Source organism: Lasiodiplodia theobromae, assembly GCF_012971845.1.
Source record: "Lasiodiplodia theobromae strain AM2As chromosome Unknown scaffold_6, whole genome shotgun sequence".
In the NCBI taxonomy this organism is placed as follows: domain Eukaryota; kingdom Fungi; phylum Ascomycota; class Dothideomycetes; order Botryosphaeriales; family Botryosphaeriaceae; genus Lasiodiplodia; species Lasiodiplodia theobromae.
Window position 1 is genome coordinate 136348 of NW_023336552.1, and position 23022 is coordinate 159369.

The 23022-nt window shown below is 55.7% G+C and overlaps 8 protein-coding genes across 8 annotated transcripts; 4 read left to right on the plus strand and 4 right to left on the minus strand.

Annotated features, from left to right (window-relative positions):
* Window positions 1–953: 953 nt before the first annotated feature.
* LTHEOB_2299 (uncharacterized protein) lies at window positions 954–1618 on the minus strand (the record flags this gene model as incomplete). The annotated part of the gene is made up of 2 exons (XM_035511095.1): window positions 954–1528; window positions 1594–1618. The coding sequence occupies 2 exons, from the start codon at window positions 1616–1618 to the stop codon at window positions 954–956; spliced, it is 600 nt and encodes a 199-aa protein (XP_035364008.1).
* Window positions 1619–2276: 658 nt separating this feature from the next.
* On the plus strand, window positions 2277–4585 carry LTHEOB_2300 (Succinyl-synthetase alpha subunit; the record flags this gene model as incomplete). The annotated part of the gene is made up of 4 exons (XM_035511098.1): window positions 2277–2729; window positions 2781–3163; window positions 3215–3422; window positions 3482–4585. The coding sequence occupies 4 exons, from the start codon at window positions 2277–2279 to the stop codon at window positions 4583–4585; spliced, it is 2148 nt and encodes a 715-aa protein (XP_035364009.1).
* Window positions 4586–5257: 672 nt separating this feature from the next.
* Window positions 5258–5721, minus strand: LTHEOB_2301 (Ubiquitin-like modifier protein; the record flags this gene model as incomplete). Its single annotated transcript, XM_035511099.1, has 2 exons — window positions 5258–5320; window positions 5503–5721. 2 exons carry the CDS (start codon window positions 5719–5721, stop codon window positions 5258–5260), a joined length of 282 nt encoding a protein of 93 aa, XP_035364010.1.
* A 562-nt stretch (window positions 5722–6283) lies between these two features.
* On the plus strand, window positions 6284–6729 carry LTHEOB_2302 (tRNA-dihydrouridine synthase; the record flags this gene model as incomplete). Its single annotated transcript, XM_035511100.1, has 5 exons — window positions 6284–6286; window positions 6336–6399; window positions 6451–6497; window positions 6550–6641; window positions 6696–6729. 5 exons carry the CDS (start codon window positions 6284–6286, stop codon window positions 6727–6729), a joined length of 240 nt encoding a protein of 79 aa, XP_035364011.1.
* A 447-nt stretch (window positions 6730–7176) lies between these two features.
* On the plus strand, window positions 7177–10256 carry LTHEOB_2303 (Nuclear pore complex subunit; the record flags this gene model as incomplete). Its single annotated transcript, XM_035511101.1, has 2 exons — window positions 7177–9829; window positions 9895–10256. The coding sequence occupies 2 exons, from the start codon at window positions 7177–7179 to the stop codon at window positions 10254–10256; spliced, it is 3015 nt and encodes a 1004-aa protein (XP_035364012.1).
* A 1447-nt stretch (window positions 10257–11703) lies between these two features.
* On the minus strand, window positions 11704–13145 carry LTHEOB_2304 (Pantothenate transporter; the record flags this gene model as incomplete). The annotated part of the gene is made up of 3 exons (XM_035511102.1): window positions 11704–11886; window positions 11961–13094; window positions 13140–13145. The coding sequence occupies 3 exons, from the start codon at window positions 13143–13145 to the stop codon at window positions 11704–11706; spliced, it is 1323 nt and encodes a 440-aa protein (XP_035364013.1).
* A 1069-nt stretch (window positions 13146–14214) lies between these two features.
* LTHEOB_2305 (Fatty-acid amide hydrolase protein) lies at window positions 14215–16016 on the plus strand (the record flags this gene model as incomplete). Its single annotated transcript, XM_035511103.1, has 4 exons — window positions 14215–14487; window positions 14574–15392; window positions 15451–15853; window positions 15907–16016. The coding sequence occupies 4 exons, from the start codon at window positions 14215–14217 to the stop codon at window positions 16014–16016; spliced, it is 1605 nt and encodes a 534-aa protein (XP_035364014.1).
* Window positions 16017–20070: 4054 nt separating this feature from the next.
* LTHEOB_2306 (C6 zinc finger domain containing protein) lies at window positions 20071–22648 on the minus strand (the record flags this gene model as incomplete). Its single annotated transcript, XM_035511104.1, has 3 exons — window positions 20071–22315; window positions 22454–22498; window positions 22569–22648. 3 exons carry the CDS (start codon window positions 22646–22648, stop codon window positions 20071–20073), a joined length of 2370 nt encoding a protein of 789 aa, XP_035364015.1.
* Between the last annotated feature and the right edge of the window lie 374 nt (window positions 22649–23022).

Below are 23022 nucleotides of genomic sequence, written 5' to 3' on the forward strand. Positions count from 1 at the left end.
TGGACGCCCTCACCGGAGCAGTAGGAAGGATGCTCGCAGCCATTTCCCGAAAGCCTACCATCGGATGTAGGCATGCATGGGAATAAGCCTCGTCATCCTACTGGGGCAAGAGGATCGATGATAGCCGGACAAAGCTTGATTTTTCTTGTTGCCTAAATTTAGCTAGTCGGCCGGGCATTTTTACTGGAGCATATGAAGAACGATTGCGTATTTTGTGGCGGCACGGCGCCGTTGTTTGTCGTTGCCTTGGATCCCGGGGCGCGAAGGAGGACGAAGAGGCCGAGGGCGAGGCACAACCCGTGCATAAAATGTGCACAACGCTGCACAACCAAACTCAGCTTCGGCGTCGCTGTTTCGGCACCGCTGCAACGCCCCGTCTTATTGTGGCTCGAGAAGCACTACAATTTACAGACGATCAAATTTGTAACTGTGGCTGGACTGAGAGTGTTCGGTTGGACACTGTTCAGTGACAGCAGTCGGGCCTGCTCGGTTGACGGCAAGCTAGCGACGTAAACCTTTCCCAAACCGGCCTGCCCATCTATCACGAGGTTCTCTTTTAATCACTCACTTTAAGACGAGCTCCTCTTTCTGAAATACAGTGCTAATAGACTCCTATCCACTTGTAGCCGAGAAATAATTCGCAAACAGTTTCATAATGTACTGGATTGACTGGAAGCCAAGACTTTGTGTCTGTCTGATAAACAATCTGTCGAGGGGCCTTTCATTGATACCATATGCCTCTTTCAAGTTGATACTTTCATAACATGATATGCGTTGCTTTTTATACCGTTCCCATTCCCTCCGCAGACTCCAACGGAATGCTTTCCACAGAACCTAAACATTGGCCACCCCTCCAAATATCCTTTTGTACTACGTGCACTAAAACCAATACCATATAACATGCAAACAATCACGGTGAGCTCCAGGCGGCTAAAACAATGCTGGCAGTCCCCCTAGTCGTCCCAAATTGCCTTCTTTGCCTCTTCTTCCTTCTGCTTCGCAGATGCCGCCTCCTCCCTCTCCTTCTCTCGCCTCTTTCGCTCCTTCTCCCGCATGACGCGGTCGTACTCTCTCTCCTCCTCGGTTCGCTTCGGCGCCCTCATCCCCAGCCCAGCCGCAATCATGCGCGATGCCGCAGACGTTGTTTTCTCCGGCCTGCGCGCCGGGCCACCTGAGCCTGCCGCTGCCGTCGCCTGCTGATGCTGCCTCTGTTGCGCCGCGGCGAAGCGAGCGTCGATGGTGCTGTCGTGCCCGCCGTCGAACTGCGGCGACGCAGGCGTCGGTGGCGGCGCCAGCGGCCCTTCAGAGGTGTGTTTGTGCAGGACGTTGACAGGGGAGGTGGTGCTGTCGAGCTCCGTCTCGGTCCCCGACCCGTCCGAGTCGGACGCGTCGTCCTCCCACGAGTCAGCGACGGCCTTCGTCACGGGCTTCTTTGATGGCTTTGTGGTCCTGGGAGCGGGCGATTGCGAAGGAGATGGGCTGGCTGAGGAGGTGGAGATCTTGAGGTTGTTGAGGGAAGCTTCGAGCTCTGCGGAGGTGGGTGTCAATCGTGCTGCTGATGGTGATGCAGCCATTGGAGAGGATGCAGCATACCTGCGGATGGGATGGCTGACGACATTCTGACGACTGGGATAGGAGGAGGATCGGAAGCGCCTTGTAGTGTTGGTGGCCTGAGAAAGTAGTACAGCAGAAGACGTGTTGAGCGGGGAAAAGCGAGCGTAGCAAAGGCTGAATGAACGGAAGCTGGCGGGTGAATTTGTACAGGAGAAAGCTTTAATCAGTGACTTCTGAAAGCAGAAGAAGGTGAACCGGTAAGGCGAGCTTCCAGACTTTAAGGCGGCGAGCGCTACTGAAAGATGTCACTTCCCGGTGAGTCCAGCAGCTTGCGCAGCTTCCGCGACCACGCGGCGATCACCGCGATTTCTCCGCGTGGGGGAGCCCTGTCGCATGCCCACCAGCAGCAAGGCACATGCAGGGCCGAGGCCCGCCATTGCGCAACAAAAGGGGGCACCGGCCACCACTTCTCATGGCTGGCGGGGTACCTTCTTGCTGCTCCTGCATTGCGTGAGACCCGAGGCCCGATGTCGCTGTGGGCGGCTCTCCAGCTTATTCCCACGCCGTATTCCCGTCTGGCTTCACGTCTTATAGATCATAGACTTCGTTTCTCCGCTTCCCCACAAGAGAGTGCCCCCGCGTTTCGTTGTTTCTAATTCTTCGTTTTTTGGCGTCGTTAGAACTAGAAGAGCAGGGACCACAAGACCCCGGAGAAGTCCACAATGCTGTCTCATCGCCTCTCGTCCATGACGTCGTGTGCCTCCACGACTTCGCGGGCCGCACGTCTGCCGCGCAGCTCTTCCCTGCGCGCTCCGTTCTCAACTACTCCATCGAGGCACTCTTACGAAGATACGATCCAAAACTTGAAAATTGGCCGGCACACGCGAGTCATCTTCCAGGGTTTTACCGGCCGCCAGGCCACGGCCAACGCAAAAGAGTCGCTCACGTGGGGTACTAATATCGTGGGTGGTGTTAAGCCAGGAAGCGAAGGGGAGCACTTGGGGCTCCCGGTTTTCCCAAGCGTACGGGCAGCGCAGGAGAAGTTGAAGCCGGATGCCACCGGCATCTATGTCGCGGCGCACCAGGCAGCGCCGGCCATTGAAGAGGCCATTGAGGCTGAGATTCCTCTGATCGTTGCTGTTGCCGAGCATATCCCTTTGCATGACATCTTGAGAGTATGGATACGGGTTGTGTTGAAACCCCTGAGAAGTCACTGACGATCCCAGATACACTCCATGCTCAACACTCAGTCGAAATCTCGACTTGTAGGTGCCAATGCTCCAGGCATCATTTCAGCCATCGGGCGGTGCCGAATTGGATTCCAGCCACTGCCCTGCTTTTCTCCTGGTAATGTCGGTGTAGTTGCCAAATCAGGGACTCTGAGCTACGAGACGGTTGCCTCTCTCACGCGTGCCGGACTTGGCCAGAGTCTCTGCATTTCCATGGGCGGTGACGTCATCGCCGGCACCAATTTCGTTGACGCGCTCAAAGTATTCGAGCATGACTCGGATACCGAGGGCATCATCGTGGTCGGCGAAGTTGGTGGCCGTGCCGAAGAGGAGGCGGCAGAGTGGATTAGAGAGTACAGAAAACGCACCGCCAAGCCAAAGTAGACCAACTGCATCCTGCAACATCGTAATATTTGCTAACATGAAGCTAGGCCAATCGCTGCCCTCGTTGGCGGCAAGCTTGCTCCGGTTGATCGGGTGATGGGACATGCAGGTGCCTGGCCCGCTCCCGGTGAGAATCTAGCGGAGGTCAAGGCTCGACTTCTTGAGAATGCTGGTGCGGTGCTGGTAGATCATCCAGCCAAATTCGGTAATGTGATGAAGGGACTTCTCGCCGAGAGCAACAGGAATGGAAAAATTGTAAGACCTCAAATGAAGGAGAATAGCCGGATCCAAAACATACTTACAGGTCATCGCAGCAATCTTCAGCATCCAGCGCAGCCAGTCAACGCCGCGGGTACCACACCTCCCACCGCCCACACCTGCCATCAACCACTCAACCTTTTGCCTCTGGCAAGTCTCAGAGACGCAGTCTCCATCTCAACGCACCCCAAGCTTCCTCCCTCCTCTCTGAACATGGCATCAAAACCACTCGCGAGCCGAACTCCAATGAAGACTCCCGCTACGTCAGCATAACCATCGACCGCTCCACACGCTCCCCCGCCTTTGTCGTCTCTCCCTCAACCCACCCTCGAGACATCTACGCCCGCGCACGCTACATCCCCTTCGACTACCGGGCGGGTCCTACACAAGAAACCCTCACTCGCGCCCTGGAGCAGCTCCACATGGATGCGGCGCCACCCGGCGCGAAAGCCGCTACGCACCAGCTCCTGAAGACGCTCTGGACGCTCTTCCACACCTACGAAGGCGTCAGTCTCTCCACGCACCTCGCCGTCGCCGCCGACGCCGACTCCCTCCTGGTATACAACCCGGACTTCACCTTCGACGACGCCGCCTTCCGCTCCTGCAAGCGCCACGCCGCGCTGCACGCCCAACGTGACACCACCCCCTCGGCCATCGATCCATCCGAGCTCAGCGCCGAGAGCGACGGCATCGTGTACGTCAAGCTGGGCCTGTCGTCGTCGTCCGCGGACGACCCGTCCAGCCACAACATCGGCACGCTGGTCAACGGCGCGGGGCTGGCCATGAACACGGTCGACGCCCTGGCGCTGCCGCCGCACCACGGCCGCGCCGCAAACTTCCTCGATACGGGCGGCAAGGCCACGTCCGCCACCGTCAAGCGCAGCTTCGAGCTGCTGCTCGCCGACGACCGCGTCCGCGTCATCTTCGTCAACATCTTCGGCGGCCTGACCCTCTGCGACATGATCGCCGAGGGCATCCTGCTGGCCTTCCGCGAGCTCGGCCTCGAGGAGAAGGGCATCCCCGTCGTCGTGCGCCTGCGCGGCACGAACGAGGCCGAGGGCCAGAAGATTGTGGCCGAGAGCGGGCTGAAGGTCTATGCGTACGATGGTTTCGATGAGGCCGCGGCCAAGTGCGTTGAGTTGGCGAGGGAGAGGAGCTGAGGCTGTCGCGAAGGTGCTCGAAATTGTCGGTCTGCCCGTGAATTACGTCGTCGATGAACCCTTGGACATGCTTCTAAACGTGTCGCATTTAGTAAAGATAGCGAGAATCAGAATTGTTGAATTTTGGAAACACCAAAGTCCTGGTCACCCATAATTCAGGTGAACTGGCTGCAAACGATGCCCGAAGTTAGTCTTCACACACGTGACACACCATCTGTGATGTGCCCAGCCAAGCTGTGCCTCAGATTGATCGCCTAATTACCATTGACTGTCTAGTGTATATGTGCAGGAGGGAACACGGTAGCGGGTGTACTGCCAGAATAGTCAATGGAGCGGCAAAAGGGGTTTCAGAGTGAACTTGCAATTAGAGAGGATCTTGCATGGTCGTATCTGTAGCTGTCGGCCGAGCAAAGGGTCGCCATCTATGATACACGAGAACTCTCCAAGCATTGAATAAGGAAAAAGAAGAGGAAAACCCGGTTTGACGCCCAGCGCGCCCAAGAGATGCTCTTGTCCTTGCCTGAAACTCGCCGAAAGTTTGTGTGGTATCCATCGTTTCCGCCCATCGCTTCGCGTCATGTACTCGTGAACACCGCTTTGGTTGTCGTAAAGGACGCGTAAAAGTGAGATGTTGAGCTGTCGTCCCACAACGTCCGTGCCGTGGAGTGTCGATCAGCAGGCACCTCCGATCTGCTCTTGGTGCACCTCGAGAGTGTCACCATCTTGCATCTCGAGCTGTACAGAGAGAATGGGAGTTAGCGTGAAGAGCGTCTACAAATTGCGCCGCCATTGGTGGTGGAGTGTTGTGTGGACGCGCAACAGAAGCTCGGAGCCGGCGTGGCCGTGTGTACTTCTGTAATCGCGCCACACCACTTCCGCCGGGCGGCGGGTCATGTGTCAAATCGGCCGCCACTCACCGTGTCCGGGTTGTCCGTCGCGCTGACGCGCTGACCATCGAAGAGGAAGCGGACGCTGGCCGGCGACTTTCCCTGGCGCTCGCAGAAAGCGTCCATGAGCTTCTTGAGCTGGGTCGTCCTCTTGATCTTGAAGAAGACCTCGTTGTTGTTGTCTGTCACCTTGATGTTCAGGTGCTCAGACTGGGGATTATCCTGCTTCGGAGAGCCGTTGTCCGACATTTTGACTATCGAGATCGGGAACCGCTAATAGACGCGTATAAAGGAGTTGCAGAGTCTGAGTCGCGTGCGTTAGCAGGCTGCGTATGGTTGTAATAGAGCGGTGGCGTGAGGCGCGCAGGTGAGGAGAAGATCTTGGTTCAGCGGACGAGGCGATTGAGCGCAAGACACATCGCCGGCGGCGGTGAGGCAAGCGGAGTGGCTGCATAAGCGACGGTGATTGTTTGGGCCCAAACTCACCGGGTGTTGGGTGCGCAAGAGCGACGCAGTGGGGAGCAGGCAGAGGCTGTCTGGTGGAAAGGGAGGAAGGGCTGTCGGAAGAGGAAGATGAAGGTGTAGGGTTTGGTGGGGTTGCTTCTGGAAAGCCGAGCCGATGGCGCAAAGAAGTCGTGGAAGCCTCGTCTTGCGTCACGTAGGGCAAGAGGCAAAGGCGGCAGCTCACAGTCCAGCTACCAGCGGCTCCAGCGTCCTCCATTTACTGAGCCTCATTGTGCCTAGACTATCTGCAATCACGTCCCGTCCTCCCGCGCACCGCCCTTGGCCCGTACCCGACACATTCAAGACAATGGTACGCTGGCATATTGACCGACTCAACGCCTTTGCTGAAGTGCTGGCAGGCCAACCTAGAAAAGGACCTCAAGACGAATCCGCCGTGCCATCCCCGAGCATGCGCCATACAAGGTGCATCGCCAAGCCTCACGTAGCAATGGTCCGTCGCTGATGCAGGAACAGATTGCCTGCAGAAGTCGGGCTACAAGGAAGAGAAGTGCCAGCAACAGGTACACGGTCCCGTGACACTCTCGTGTACAGATCTACTGATCGTGCTTGCAGATTGACGCGCTGTACGAGTGCTGCAACGCGTTCTACCAGAGAAACGGCGATGACGCAAGCTGCGTGAGCTGCCCGAAAGCTTCTCTTCTAAGGTATGCGCCGCGCGCTCGCCGATCACGAGGATCCCTTCGGCTGACGACTCCAAGGTTGAAGATGAAGCAACGTAGCGAAGGCAGGTAGACAGAGCCCAAGAGATAGAGCAATTAGACATGTCGCGCCGTAATTCCTAAATCCACTCCCATACCCCCACAAGGAGGGGAGAGCAATAGGCGGACAAGGGGCGTTACTCTCAGAAGATCTGAAGCACGGTACTGACACTGAGCCGTCTTGCACCGCAACTCTAATGATCTCCTTTGTTAAAAGACATTGATGGGCTTCAAAATTTTGAGCGGCCGCAGAGAATTTAAGCGGGTTGGACGCGGTTCGCGCTAGCCCTAATCCGGCGCTAGCGCACGTAGCTCACGTCGTCGCGTTTCGCAGCTAAGGTTGTCGCTCTGGCTGCGCATGTTTTGCTGCTGAGCGTCACCATCGCCGGGCCATCTTCCGCGCCCTTCGCACCCGCGCCGCCCTCCGCGTCCCGTTTTCATCCTCCCACTCGCTTCCTTGACGGCGCAAACGACATCCACAATGGCTCCGATTCCACGCCCATCGTCCGCGCCCCGGCGGAGGTCGCGACGCGGGTCGCACTCTAGTGCTGCTTCAGACCACACCGCCCTCCGTTTGACCTACCGCGCGCACGACGAAGACCTCCATCCGCTGCGATCAATGGCCGAGCGTGTTGGAAAGGAGGTGGAGAAGTTTGCTGAGAACGTTGACAGCTGGCTGAAAGACATCAACGACAAGAACGTCACCCCGGTCCAGAAGCACCATGCAACCCTGAACCTCGTGCAGAGGCTCAAGAAGGAAGCCGATACCAACGTGCGCACGCTGCGGAGGAAATTGACCCAGGAGAACCGTGGAGCGCCTAACAAGCGTCTTGACCGCGTGCGCGACTCTGAGATCTTCCAGTCCATTGAAGACGAGGACCCTGTCCCTGCTACGGGCACTCAGGGCGCGTTGAAGCAATGGCAGTCGGAAGTTGCTACTTGGGAACTGCTTCGGACCCTTCTGGAGCATGACCAGCAAGAACCGGGGACGGATCGGCATGGTAACAAGCGGAAGGCGTTGGCAGGAATGCCTGCGCTCCACAAATTCACCCCCGAGTCTGACGTCTGGGATCGTTTCATCTTCGAGGATGATAGCGCTCGGGAGAGGGAGCTCATCCTCCGTTGGCTCGAAGAGACGGCGGATGAGGCAGGAGAGGATATTGCTACTATAATGGAGGAGAAGTCGGGCCGCGGCAGTGGAACTTGGTCACAGGGCTGGCTTGATACGAAATTGAAGCTCAAGCATGAGAAACGACTTCGCCCGTTCGAGAAGTCCGCGGAAAAGGCTTTCGCCAACGTCCGACGTGATGACACGGGCGAGCCGATTGCGTACCACCTGGATCCGGATGCCCCCACGCGCCAGGCCCGTGTTCTGGAGAAGTCAGATGAGGACTACGAGAAGGCTGTCTGGATGGCCATGTGGGAGATGATGAGACGCGGCAAGCCTTGGCAAGAGATCAGGGACTGGTGCAACGAGCACAACGAGCAATGGCGGGCAGTCGCATTGGGCAAGTCCTATGATAACCAGGACCGCCGAACCTCGTTGCGTGGGTCCAATCTGGGCGCTCTCTGGCGCCGTGTGTGCTACGCCGCTGCGCAGGCTGGACAGAACGAGTTCGAGAGCGCCGTCTATGGTCTCCTTGCTGGAGACATCGCATCAGTCGAGCCAATTTGCAAGAACTGGGACGATTTCCTCTACGTGCGACTTAACAATGTCTTGTTAGCTCAGTGGGACCAGTTCCTGCACCAGAGGCTCCCTTCTGCCGTCCCCCAGCTCCCGTCACGACTCGCTCCCCCACCCAACACCCTTCAGTTGGTGGGTGCTTCGCCCAACGCAAACCGATTCGTCGTCGACTATCTCGCGGAGTTTGGCCCTACCCGACACGAGAGCAAGGAGCCTATGAAAATGATTCAAGGAGCTTTGATTGGAAAGTCGTTCCAAGATCTCGCGTACAACATGGGAATCGCTTTATCAAGGAAAGCCAATGAGGCATCTCGGTCAGCGTTGCTCCCCGTGGTGAACCAGGAGACAAATGACAAGTTCCTTCGTCTTGCCGACAACTACGACGCCATCCGAGTTGTTTCCCACATGCTCCTCATAAACAAGGCCTTTGGTTTCGATATCGACGAGTCGCCCGATCGTCACATCTACGAAAACGTCTTGGTCAGCTACATCGACTTCCTGCGAATGGCAGGCAAGATCGAGCTTGTACCGCTTTACGCTTCGCAGCTCTCCGAAAAACGCTCGTGGGTCGTCCTCGGAGTTGCTTCTACAGACATCCGCAATTTCGAGGAGCAGAAGCTTCAAGTCCGACTCATGGAAAGCTACAACATCAATCTCAATGAAGTCCTTGAGCACCAATTTGAATACGCAATGTTGGCGGCAAACTTCCGGGAGATCAGCGAGGACTATATCCGTAAATACGAATTCCTCGAGCCTGCAAAGCACCAGCAATGGCCTGGTCAGCGTATTCGCAAAGCATTCCTGCCAGACGCTGTCAGGCCAGAAGACGAAATGCTCATCCGCAGCTGTGAGTGGTGGATGCATCTCCCGGAGAGGTGGCACAAGACGTTTGTTGCCTTGACGGAGTCCCTCAAGTCGTTCTTGCTCTATGGTCACATGGGTGCTGCCGTTAGGCTTATCGAGCGGTTGCCGTATCGACATGTCTCGAAACTGAAGACGGCTGAAATGCCGATCCTCGGTCGCGGCATCGACGTAATGGAAGACGAGGACGATACGTTTGTTACTGTGGAAGGGGACGGGAACCATCGCCGTTCGTCGCGCAGTATGCGTCCCACAGTCCAGCAACGCCGCTCGCTCTCGCCAGAGACGATCGAAATCACAAGGAGAATCAAGGCGGAATTGAAGGACGACAGCAGACTCTACTTTGAGCTTCAGCAACTCGTACAAGCAATCAAGATGCTCGACGAGTGGCGAATCGAAGAAGCCGAACTTATCAAGTATGAACTCCAACCATTATCTCTCTTGGATTACGACAGTATTGACGACTTCTTCAGCCTGAAATCGACCGGTGGAGCCATGCCTCCCAAGAACAAAATTCGCAATCTGCTTGAGAGCGTCTGCGAAGCCGCTAACCCCCTCCTTGGCGACACTCTCACACTCGCCTGTGATGGTAAACTATATCCTAGGATTATATCTTCCTTTCTTTAGATATGGTGAGGCTGACTATTTGCACAGACGGCGAAGCCGAGCAACTGATCCACCTCCGCCGCGCGTATCTTCCGGAGGTGATTCTCGGCTACCACAGCGTGCTCCACAGCGCAGCGCATATGGTTGGTCGCGACAACATCACCCGATGCATGGACCTCGCCACAGCTCTCGCGGCGCCAGACAACGCCGAATTGACTAACGTCTTCTTGGAGACGGGCCGCATGCAGGAGCTCGTCACGGCATTTGCGCACTCCAGCTTGGCGATGGTCAGATTGACAGAGGGTACTAGCGGAAAGAAGGAGCCGAGCAAGAAGCGCGCGAGGGACGGACAGACGATGAGACTATGGGAAGTCAACACAGGAAATGCGGGGAACGGAGCGCAGGGTTGAGGTCGTGAGCCGTAAGGAGATTGGAAGGAACGTTTATGTGGAACGGGTGAATGAAGATGGATGGAAACATGGCGTTCATGTGCGGAGTGTTCCAAAAAGGCATTACGCTTACAGCGAGGCGTCTGGGTTTGACGACAAGATGAACAGAGCTTGGAGCTCCCGTATGTAGATAACAATACAAGCAGTCCTGGAATGCGAGGCTAAAGTTGTCAGAACACCAGAGTGAGTTACGAGCCAGCCCGGCGGCGTCGTGTGCATGTCGGACCCCGAAGTAATCGAGGACGCTATCACGACCTTCGTCGAAGCGAAGGCGCGCATGACGCGTCGGACGCGTTGAGTAACGAGCTCGCTGAAACCAACACCGCTGCCGCCGGTCTTCCATCCAGCCCCACTGCTCCTGTCCCAACTTGCAGTGAAGGAGACATGGGGAAATAAGAAGAGCAAAAACACTGGGACAAGACAGTCAACAATATGGCAGGGTCACGACGAAGACGGTTGATCACTGGCGATCTAGAAAAGACAAGTCATTTGGATCATCAAACTATCTCTAAACTATCTCTGAACTAAAGCTCAAAGCCTTCTTTCACCCACTCAGCCGAAGCCGAGCTCCCTCCAGCAAACCCGGTTTCCCATCGGCTGAAAGGACCACTGACCACGCAATATTTTACGAGGGTAGCGTCCGTTACCTCGAGTTTGGCTTTTGGTTTCTTTTTTTTTCTTTTCTTTTATCCCGGATCTTCATTTCTTTCCCACGGGCTCTTTTCTTTCTGATTCCCACCCTCCTCCCAAAGTTTTTTTTCTGTTTTTTTTCTGGTATCCCACCCACCCCCCAAAAGAATACGTTCAAGTGCGTTTTTTGTTTTTGCCACTTGATCTAAGCCAAAAGGCAAAGAGAGCTAAGGAAGAAAAGAGGGGAGGGTGGTCGACAGAAGAGCTGGTTATATACCCCAAGGTGGTCTGTGCGCGCGGTTCCATCACGTTCACACCCTTCTGCCCCGGTGATGCTGTTGCCCAGGTAATGGGGCAGGCTGAAGGTGATGGAACGGGTTCTGGGGCTTTCCATGTCGGCCGTGGTCTTGCTGTTCGTCCCAGTGGCATTGTACAGCGAACAGTGAGGTCGGTATCCGAGCCTTCGACTCCTCATGCCGCGAGATATTGCCAACGCTGAGCGCCTTTGCTCTATCGCGTCGACGCCATATTCCCGCCTCTCTACCAGCTCTTGAAATGTCAGCTTAGTATCCGTTCGTCTGGGCGTCCACTCAATCACGAATAATGCGGCAGTGCCTCGTCGGCATCTGTTGCTCAGCTGAATTTCAACACACCTGGCGCGGTGATATCGCCCACCGCAGATGAGCTTATCTTCAATGCAGCAAACATTCAGTGTTATTAATTGTAGTACATGCGCAGATCAACCACTTCATGGCTTTGAGCCACCACCAGACGGACGTCACACCTTCTCACCTGCCACCACGTCGTCTTTCTCCTCGATGCTACCCTCTCCCCTCTGCCCGGGCTCGCTGCCAGTGCCATCGACGACGCGGTTCTTGTCCACACGCACGGTCCACAGAAGCAAGACGGTCGTCCACACGGCGAGTGCGATCGAACAGCCGATCATGGCCCACATACCTCTCTGTCAAACAGTCAGCGACGACACATCCCTCAAGAACAAAAAAGGCTGATGGGGGAAAAAGGAAGCCGGCTTACCGTAAACTTGGGCGCAAAGTCTGCCGAGTAAAAGACGATGGACCACCAGGCGTTGAAGACGTTGCTGCCCATGTTCATCGAGGCGACGACGACGGCGCGCAGCATGTCCTCCTCGTAGCGCAGGGCGTCGTTGGCCCAGGCGAAGAAGGTGGCCTGGCAGGCGTAGACGCTGCCGGCCCAGTAGTAGGCGCCCATGACGGTGGCGGTGCTGCCGAAGGCGCCGAGGATCATGGCCGACGTGACGACGCCCGTGATGCCGATCCAGTAGCCGACCAGGTAGCGCTTGCCGCCGAGGAAGTCGGTCAGCGTCGCCCAGAAGAGCGTCGAGATGATGCCGACGGCCGGCACGCCTGTGGGGTAGTCGTTGAGCTGGGCGACCGTGTACGTGTTGGTCGGGTGCGCCTTGAGGTAGAGGGCGAGGAGCGTGTTGGTCGAGAAGGACTCGGTCTCGCCGGCGATGATCCAGAGGATGACGAAGGCGTAGAAGTAGAAGGAGGTGAGGACGCGCTTCACGAAGGCGAAGCTCAATGGGGCACGTTCGGGGACTTCGGGCACGCGGGAGATGGCGAGGGCGCGCTCGCTGGCGGAGAGGTAGGGCGCTTTCGTGGTGCTGGGTGTGTCGGGGAAGAGGAGGAAGCCGTAGATGGCGACGGGGAGGGTTATGAGTCCGTCGATGATGAAGAGCCAGCGCCAGCCGGTCAGGCCACCCTTGTGGTGTAAAGACTTCTGAATCCCGGTCTGAATGAAACCGCCGAACATGGTGCCGGCAAGTCCAGAGGCTGTGAAGATGCCGCTACGCTTGCCAAGCTCTTTGGAAGTGTACCATGAGCCAAGGATGTAGTGCGTTCCGACAAAGGTGGTAGATTCAGCAATGCCTTGGAAAAAACGGATGGCCATTATATGCTCGGGTTTCTGGACAGATGCCGTGACCATGGTCAGGGAGGCCCATACAAGCATCATCGACGGGAAGAAGATGCGAGGCGAAACATAGTACAAGGCCAGATTAGAGGGGATCTGGCCGATAATGTAACCACAGGTGAAGATGGTGTTGATTTGAGTGAGTTGATTCCCCACGAAGTGAAGGTCTTCTTCCATACCCGAGACGTAGGCATTTGTAAGGTTTGAGCGGTCGAGCTTGCCATCCAATTAGCGTTGTGTTCTGTAAGTGAAGGGACAAACATACATAGTTGCAGAAATAGCTCAGGCAACAAAAGGTGAGAATGAAAAAATCAATCTTCTGAACCAATTTGCGTTCTTGTTTGGTGGCCTGAGAAGGGCCAAAATAAGCCCGTATTCTTTCCATTGCCGCCATAATTCTTCTCCAGATGCCACTTCGTTTTGGCAGCAGTTCAATCGGAAAAAATCCCCGTGACTCGGCGGCGGCGATGTCGGCAGGAAAAAATCAAAAACTCGGCATCAGCATCCGCAAATATTGGGGCCGGCTCGAGGCCAATAAATGAGCAGACGACGGCGGCGGCGATAGCAGAGAGCTCGAACGGAAAAGGGCGAAGATTGCCGGCAGAGCGAGACCGATCAGATCTGATAGGGCGATAAGAGACCGGGGTGTAGTCGCAAATAGGTGGGAAGATAGAGCGGCGATGCAGGCGAGTCAGCGGGTCGACGCGCACGGATGCTCCCTGACGCTGCAGCTCGCGCCGATGGTATGGTTGCTTGCTGTGCCGCGTTAGGAAGATTGATCAACTTCATCGTTCTATGGCTGTGGTTTGGTTGCTCAATGGTGTCTCCGACCAGCGGCCCCCGCCGTGACCCCGCCCAGCGCATGCTGCCGTGCGTGCGGAGGCAGTATCCGTTGCGGGGAAGGCAATATCGTCCACCGTCGGCTGATCGACTTCCAAGGCCGTCGCGTCACGATAACACTGCCGAAGCATCGCTGGCAGACCGCTTGCCCGGAAAAAGAGAAAGGGGCAGCAGACTTACCAAGGCGGGAGAAAAGTATGAGAAAGAGACGGAGGGAGCAAACCAAGACCGACACTATTCCATTGCCACCCACACGCTCCTCACTCTATCCGACGACGACACAGTCTCGGTTGTTTCTTCTAGTCCCCTGTGTAACAATGGATGACGTCGGGGGCTCATCCGCCAGTCGGCTCGGGAGTAGACCGAAGGAAGCCGACGGCGCGCCAAAGGTGGGACAGCTGCCCGCACCGGTCCTCCACTACATCCACTGCACAAGAACCACTGTGAGTCCTCTCTTCGCTGCTGCATTCGACCTGCACTCAGTATTCCTAACGCAATGTCAGCCTGGGAGGACATCGCCGCCAAAAAGCGCCAGGAGCTATCCGACTCCATCCCGCAAGAATGGCGCATTCCCGCAGACAAGCTGCCGCCGGATACCCAGCTTGACGTAACCAGCTTCCCGGAACAGTCTGGCTGGTTTACCTCTGAGGAGCTCGAAATTACCAACACTCCTGCTGCGCAATTGCTCGAGAAGCTCAAGACTCGCCAATGGACCTCTGAAAAAGTCACCCGCGCTTTTTGCAAGAGGGCCGCAGCTGCCCATCAGCTGGTAAACTTCTCCGGAGCTCCGAACGAGCTTGCGAATTGCTTCGGCGCATTACTTTTTGGAAGACATGCTGACCTGAGCCCTCCCAGACGAACTGTCTCTCCGAAACCCTCTTCGACCTCGCCATCTCCACCGCCCGTTCCCGAGACGAGCATCTCGAGAAGACCGGTCAGCTCGTCGGTCCCTTCCACGGCCTCCCCATATCCATCAAGGACAACTTCCACGTCGTCGGCAAGGATGCCACCCTCGGCTTCGCGTCGCTGGTCGGCAAGCCCGCCGCCTACAACAGCACCCTCGTCGACATGCTGCTCGCCGCTGGCGCCGTGCTGTACGTCAAGACGAACGTGCCGACCGCCATGATGATCGCCGAGTCGGTCAACAACGTCTTCGGCCGCACCACGAACCCGCGCAACCGCGCCCTGACCCCGGGCGGCAGCAGCGGAGGCGAGAGCGCCCTGATCGTCCTCGGCGGCAGTCCGCTGGGCGTCGGCAGCGACATTGGCGGCTCTCTGCGCATCCCCGCTGCCTGCACCGGCATCTGGACGCTGAGGCCTAGCTTGGGCAGGTTCCCGACCCTGAAAACCCAGTCTGGCCTGGCCGGCCAGGAAGCAGTGGCTAGCGTCAATGGCCCGCTTGCGCCGTCGTTGGAGAGTGTGTTGCTGTACTCGAAGACGGTCGTGGGCCTCCAGCCGTGGTTGCAAGACCCGAAGTGTGTGCCCATTCCATGGCGTGAGGTTGAGGTTCCGAAGAAACTGAAGTTGGCTGTCTTGTGGCATGACGATGTTGTCATGCCGACGCCACCTGTGAAGAGGGCGTTGAAAGAGACTGTAGAAAAACTCAAGAAGGCGGGGCATGAAATAATCGAGTGGGAAAGTCAGGGAATGCACGCACAAGCGGGAAGCTTGATTGTAAGCATCCCCGCAATGGAAATCTCATACCCGCACGCAAGACTGACCGATTGAAAAGCAACGCATGTTCCTCGCAGACGGTGGAAAATCCGTCCGCAAGCTCCTAGGTTCGACCAACGAACCTTTCCGCCCTGAAATGGCTGCATACGAGACAGCGACGGAAACTGGTGTCTACGACATGTGGCAGATCCATCTTGAGCGGACGGACCTGCAGAAGCGCTATCTCGACCGTTGGAACGCTGCGGACCTTGACGGTATCATCTGCCCAACAGCGCCGTATGCCACGGTCGAGCACAGCAAGTTCAAGTACGTGGGATATACGTGCGTGTACAACTGCATGGACTATGCTGCTGTGTCGTTTCCGACCGGCATGGCCGTCGACAAGGCGGTGGATGGGCTGTCGCCAGAGGAGAAGTCCCGCGAACCTTTTAGCGAATTCGATAAGGTCACTAGAGAGGATTGTAAGTTTGTGTTGCGTGAAATGCCGTGTTACTTTGTTCTGACGCGAAATTAGATGATGCAGAAGCGGTGCATGGCCAGCCAATCAGCCTACAGATCGTGGCGAGAAGGTTAGAAGAAGAGAAAGTGCTCGGTATGGCCGGCAGAATATTGGAAGCTCTGTAAACTGGCTATTGGGGGTGTTTCTGTGCAGGGAAGAAGGGGAAAGAGTCGTTACGTCCTTCAGTATCTGCACTGGCCCCTGCATGTCAATGAAAATCCGTTGATGAACGGGTAGCCCTTGTGTGATTGCATCTCAGCGTATTCATCCCCCAACAGAGGGGAATTGCAACCGAAGGCTAGCACGAAGAACACAAGGTACCCAGACCCTAGGTTAATCATGCCTCAACAGTTTCCTTCGCAAGGAACAGCACGTGGGTACCAGAAGCTGTCGTCCGAACGAAAATGTATAATTATTAATTTCACATTTACATCTGGATGATAGCTTCGACTAGCCATGATGAGCGAAATATAAGTTCATGCCAAACTTCGGCTACGATACCCCTCTATGAAGGTCAAGGGTGTCACAGCGCTAAAACGCCACGGTGCTACAAAAGCTGCAGCTGCATGCAGCTGCAATCCGATTCGTGTATACTAACCACGTAAAAGAAAATAGGCTGTGCTGACGCGGCTAATGCACGAGATCTCTCAGCCTGACCCGCTCGATTTGCTTTGTGTTCGTCTCTTCGCTTGCACTAAACACGCTCAGTTAAGATGGATCCTGCCAGTGCCATCGGTCTCGCTTCAAGCATCGTCCAGCTCATTACTTTTTCGAGCGACCTGTTGTCTAAGACTCGCGAAATCCACAGCTCTGCAGATGGGGTGGCGGTTGAGATTGTGGAACTCGAGGCTATCTCGATGAGCCTTCTGGAACTCAGCCGCGAGGTTAAAGACGGCAAATATCACCTCACGAAAGCAGATAAGCAACTGAAAGATCTTTGTGCCGGATGTCAAGAGGTAGCGGATGAGCTCTTAGGGGTTGTGCAGAGGTTTAAGGGGTCAGGTTCTAAAGCGAGATGGAGTTCCTTCAGACAGGCAGTCCTCACAGTTTGGAAAGAGAAGGAAGTTCGGGCTCTGGTTGACCGGTTGGAAAGATATCGAAGCCAAATCGACACTGCTCTTTTGGTCGCTCTCCGACAGCGCATCGAATCGGCTGGATCACAGTTTGCCAATCTGAAAGGGGAATCCAGCGCAATTTTGCTTTACAATACACGTTGGAACCCAGACGACAACTTCCGACGTGAATTCATCGAAGAACTCCACAAGAGGAACTGGCAGTTCAAGACTGAGCAAGACTTGGAAAGCTTCTCTACATACTTCTCGGACTCTACCGCGAAACATCGTGACCAGCTCCAACAACGCCGAATCCTCGAACATCTCCGGTTCTCCAATTTCGCAAGTCGATATGAGCAGATCGAAGAAGCGCACAAGAAAACATTCGAATGGATCTTCAAGGATCAGGTAGAGCACAGGGATCCTTGCGCACAGTCTTCATCATCGAGCTCCCAGGATGACTCAAGGCGGTCTCAAATCGGATTTGTAGACTGGCTACAGGGCGACGGAAATCTCTTCTGGATCACAGGAAAACCGGGTTCAGGAAAGTCCACCTTGGTGAAATACCTGTACGACGACCCCCGAACCATTGAGCACCTGCAAAAATGGAGAAGGCCTGGAAATCTTACTAGGGCCGGGTTCTTCTTCTGGAACTCAGGAACGGCAATGCAGATGTCTAGAGATGGCCTTTTTCGGACGCTTCTCTACGATGCTCTACAAGATAATCCATCTGATGTTCCGCGACATTTCCTGGACCGTTGGAGATATTGTGAACTATTCGGTACCGATCTCCGCCCCTGGTCCACGTCCGAACTGCAAAAAGCTTTCGAAAGCCTTGTATCCATGGACTCCGCCAGGTTCTTTTTCATGATCGACGGTCTTGATGAATTTGACGGTAACAGCAAAGAACTCGCGGAATGGATCATACATGTGTCAAGAAGGCCGAATGTCAAGCTCTGTGTGGCCAGCAGACCTTGGCTCGCATTTGAGGATGCGTTCAAGTCACTGCCATACCTCCGAGTCGAGACACTCACATCACATGATATCAGAATCTTTACTGCCGAGAAGTTGCAAGAAAGCAGCATGTTCATCGAGTTTCGGAATGTTCATCCAAGCAGCGCTGAAGAACTCATCTCGGAAATACTGGAGAAAGCAGCTGGCGTGTTTCTTTGGGACAGACTCGTCGTCCAATCGTTGATGGAGGGCCTCCGCGACGGTTGCACGCTGGCAGACTTGCACAAAAGGCTACGGGAAATTCCACCTGATCTTGAGAATCTGTTCCAGAAGATCCTCGATGACCATAAATCTTCACACTACCGTCAGCAAGCTTGCCGTATGATTCGAGTCTTGCTTGGATTTTTAGAATTGCGTTTCTCGATGAAGTTACTGGTCATGTCATTCGTCGATTACAACCTGGATGAAGCTATTTCTGCTAAATTCCAGTCACTAGATGCAGACAGCTTACGTTACCAAGCAGAATCAGCCAGACGTCGCCCCAATAGTCGTTGCAAAGGCCTTATAGAAGTCCCATCATATTCCACAAAAGGTTCAGAAGCCACGGTCGAATTCTTACACCGGACCGTTCGGGATTTTGTTTCTCGTTTAGACATTCAAGAATATTTTCGACGCGTCGAGAACAATTTTGACCCGCTCCGAGCGATTGGTGCTTCCTCCATTCTCTACCTAAAGTCCGTTGAACGAACAGGCGAGCGCCGTCCAGCAAGACGGGATACGGTCATGACCGAATTTTTAGTGGCTGCAAAGATTGTTGAGAAGCTCGGTGCGGAAGAAGCGCTAGGCAGAGAAAGAGTCGCAGTTGAACTTGAAAGGCTTTTCGAGATGATTTACGAGTACAAACACGTATCTGACGAATTTCCCTCGGCCTTAGATCTCGAACTTCTCAGTTGGGATACACTACGATCTGGGCCCTACCCAGACTTCTTGATATGGGCTATTTCTTACAAGCTTGGCTCGTGTGTCCGGTACACAGTGTCTCACCGCAACCTCAAGTATCCCTTTTACGGGCGCCTTGCACTTCGCGCTGCCGTGAAAAGATGCTGTGTAGAGGCTGTTGAAACGCTACTGCAACTTGGCGTCGACCCAAATTCCTACAATTCAGCGCGATCGTCGCCGTGGACGGCGATCGCACTTGATTTTATTGACGGGGGTATTCCCTCTAGGAACGAGAGATTGAGAGAAGATCGTCGCAAAATACTTGAGCTTTTCGATGAGTACGGTGCACGTCCTCGACTTCACCTCAAAGGATGTTCTTCTGAAGAAGTTGAGCGTAAGCTAGACTCCAGGAAATTGAGGTGGTATCGCCGAGTGGATGGACTTACGAAGGGGGGTCTGACTTTTGTGATGGGGATTGGTAGGTCAAATAATCGCGTCAAAGCGGGATGAGATTCTTTGATTCCCCTTCTTCTATCTTTATTAGCCTATCTTATTCCCGTCTCTTTTTTCTGGTAGTCTCATCGTCCCAAGATCGCAGAATCTTAGTGATAGCTCTGCTTCGATAAGCGCTGACAAGGTGACCGTAAATTTGCAATACGAAGATTAATTTGGTAAGGACATCGCTATGTTTGGGACTAGTATGGCGTTTCTTGTAGTAAAGCTCAATGAACCTATGCTGCATGAGCCCATAGCCATGAGAATGTATATTGACCATCATCATATGCTGGGATCTTAACTTGTCGCCGCTACGACTAACGTAAGTCGCTATTAGTGCGTGTTCATCAACTAAACAGCAGCATGCTAGGCTTTGTAGATACTCACTCATCATGCTTGAGGATCATGTGTGGCAAAACAAGCTGCACTACGAAGCTGGAGCTATGATTCACATGTTGCACTCTGATCACAGGCAGAAACTTCAACGCATACATTATCCATCCACTTCATCCGGAATTGGGAACGTATGAACCAGCAAACCCCAATTAGCCGTATGATGGTACCGAAAGCATCAACAAGTACGCGCCGCCCAACTCTTCTTACTCCCGCACACCTACGCTGTCCCTCGCTAACGAGAAGCCATATCCACACGGCCAAGATAAAGGATCCCGGCGCAATGAAAACCCAAACATGTAATAACCACCGCCTTGTAGGCATGGCGAGGGATCTCCCACCTCGCCTACTCATAAAAATGCTGATTATGATGATGAGGAGGATAACGCCCTTGCTGCAGCCACCACTCACCTTGCCCTGGTGCGTACCCCTGCGCCTGGCCTTGTCCTTGTCCATGATGCCCCTGCCCACGTCCTCTCTGCGCATGACCACCACCGCCGCCGCCACGACTCCCACCCCCAGCAGCCCCGTGCCCCCCACCCATCCCAACACCAGCACTCGCACCACCAACAGCCATCGGCATCCCACCACGACCCCGACCACCGCCGTCAACAGCAGCACCATTACCACCACCACCACTAAACACACCGTCCCACCTAAACACGCCCGCCATGGTCCTGTACGCCAAGCTACCGCCATCACCCACGCCCTGGCCCTGCGCCGCCGCGGCCGTGGCCGCCTGCACGCCCGGCGGCAGCGCGCGGTCCGACGGCAGCATGACGGGCTCGTAGTAGGCCAGGACGCGGTTGCCCTCGGGCGGAAGGCGGGCGGCGTTGAAGGCCTCGTGCGGGCGGCGGCTGACGGATGGCGGCATGACTCCACCACCACCGGCGGCGGCGGAAGCGGAAGCGGCTGCGGCGGCAGCGTCGCCGGTTAGGGTTGTAGGGAGACCGACGACGTGGGCGACGCGGGTGTGCTCTGGTGGTAGGTGATTGTGGTGGTGATGATGTTGTTGTTGTTGTGGTTTGGGGTAGCGGTGGGGGTGGTGTTGTTGGTGGTGATGGCGGTGGGCGGTTGTATTTTCTCCTGCTGCCGGCAGCGAGGAGGAAGAGAACATGGCGGCGGTATCGAGGCGCGAGGACGAGGGCGAACCGGTATCGTGGGATGGTTGGGACGCTGGTGCGTCGGTTGGGGTGACGCGGCATTGGGCTGCGAGCTGCATGCCTGCCTCCTCGATCTGCATGATGGCCGTTGCGAGCTGACTGGCACGGCGTGAGTCAATTGCGCCCTCGCGCTTGTTGCACTGCTCCAGCAGGGCAAGAGTCTGGCGGCGGGTGGGTGGGTCGCGGCATTTGATGGCGGTGAAGTACAAAGGGCCGACCAGCTCTGTGTCAAAGGAGAAAGTTCCGGAGGAAGCCCCGAAGAGAGATGAAGACGAGGTGGAGTAGGAGGCTGAGGATGACGACACGTTCGGTCTACGGCGCGACAGAAGCCTGGCTGAGAGAGCGTTAATCTGCTGGAACTCGGAGATGAAGGCGTCGTAGGCCGTCTCCTTTAGGGAGAGGCAGCTGGACAGCCATATGTGCGCGACGTAGTAGAGCAGGCGCAAGATGATCAGGCTGTCTTCTTCGGCGGTCCTTGCTTGTTCGGTGATCTGGCTTTTCGGTCGCCGCACAGCCTGCCCCTCGAACTCATCAAGTGCACGATGCCACTCTGCCAGCCTCATCTCCAAGCGGACTTGCTCAAGTATCTCGGTCATTGCAATGGTCCCCTGGTACTTCTTCTCCATGGTGGCCCACATGAAACGCAGCCCCGAATTCTGAATGTCGATGAGTGCGTCTCTCGCCTCGTTCAGCGTGCTGAAAGAAAAGCCGCCTGGAAGCGGTTCGCTGCCGTCCATCGAGGGAGGTTTCGAGCGGACGATGGGGGTTGGTTTTCCCAAAAGGGTCGAGATGACGCTCAGCCTGCAGAAGATGGGGGTCAAGTTCTCGTTAACAAACTCTTCTTCCTTTTTCTGGTAGTCCGAGAAACCCTTCAGCTTCTGTTTCGCGACGTCCGCCTGCCAGGCCCGAAGGATGTTGAGACCATTGAGCGTATGCGTCATGGCCATGTTGGTGTCGCCGCGGAGGAATTCTAGACACACGAAAAGGACGCACGTCAGCAGTAGCGTGCGGCTCGGCTGGGGGGCGCCAGATGCTTGCTCGGATAGGCGAGCAATGGCTTTGTTATACTGCCGTAGCGTAAAGCGCCCGCGAGAGCCATCCGAAACCTCCAGGCCTCGGGCCTCTACGTCCCACTGCTCGTGAGCAGAGCTGATGGCTATGACTGCATGCTGGATGGCGGGCTCGCACCTCCCGAACTGCAGCACAAGCCGGCTCCAGAAGGTCGCATCAAAGTATCCTGAGAGCTGGGGTGCCGTGCGTGAAAGGAAGAAGTCCAGAGCTCGCCGCTCTTGGGGAGCGGCGCCAGAGTCAAAGAGCTGCCGTGAGATGGGCTCGAAAGTTGCGCTAGCCGACCGCACAGGGGAGGCAACCAGGCCCTCGCTTGAGGGAGTCGCATAGCCAAAGCATATCCGACCGTTGCTGATGCACCTGGAGAGAAAGCAGATCGAACTGTCAGGCGGCCGATCTAGGACTGGGGGAACAGGAGGCGCAGGAGCATTTTCGGGGCTCCACTGAGGCTTTTGTTGTTCCGCCGTCCACACAGCAGCCGAGGATAATGAGCCTTACCTTTCACATTCTGGCCGCTGCTCGTCGCACTTGACGCGCCGATTTCTTGGCCATGATCAGTCGCTTCATCAGGCATGATCCAGGTTCGCTAATGAAGAGTACAGAGGTTTCTTACCTGCAGGTGACACAGGCCGTGCGGGCTTTGGCTGCGCTGATACGCGTCCGCCTGGGCGGCGCAGATTTGGGGCTGGCCATATTAAACGACTTTGGCGTGTCCGCAAGTCGGCGACAGTCCGGCAAGGGCGTGCGACGGGGCGACTATCTTAGGTGCTTGAAAACGCTGTCTTTAGTAGAGCTACCCGGATTGCCATATTAGGATAGGGCCTGTGACGATGTGCGGCTTTCGGGACGCCGGCCGGCTGCTGCAACCTGGACCATACTACTTTGAGTTGGTGGCGGCGCTAGACGATCTTGGACTCAAGGCTAGGGGTGCACAGTTCGTATCGTTCCTTCGCAAGCTTCAAGCCAACAGTTCAGTCGCAGGATCTTCATGCTTATTGTTGGTGTAGACGTGTTGCTGTCTCTACCATCGTTCTGCATGAGTCGAAAACGTCCCAATCTCCGCCAGG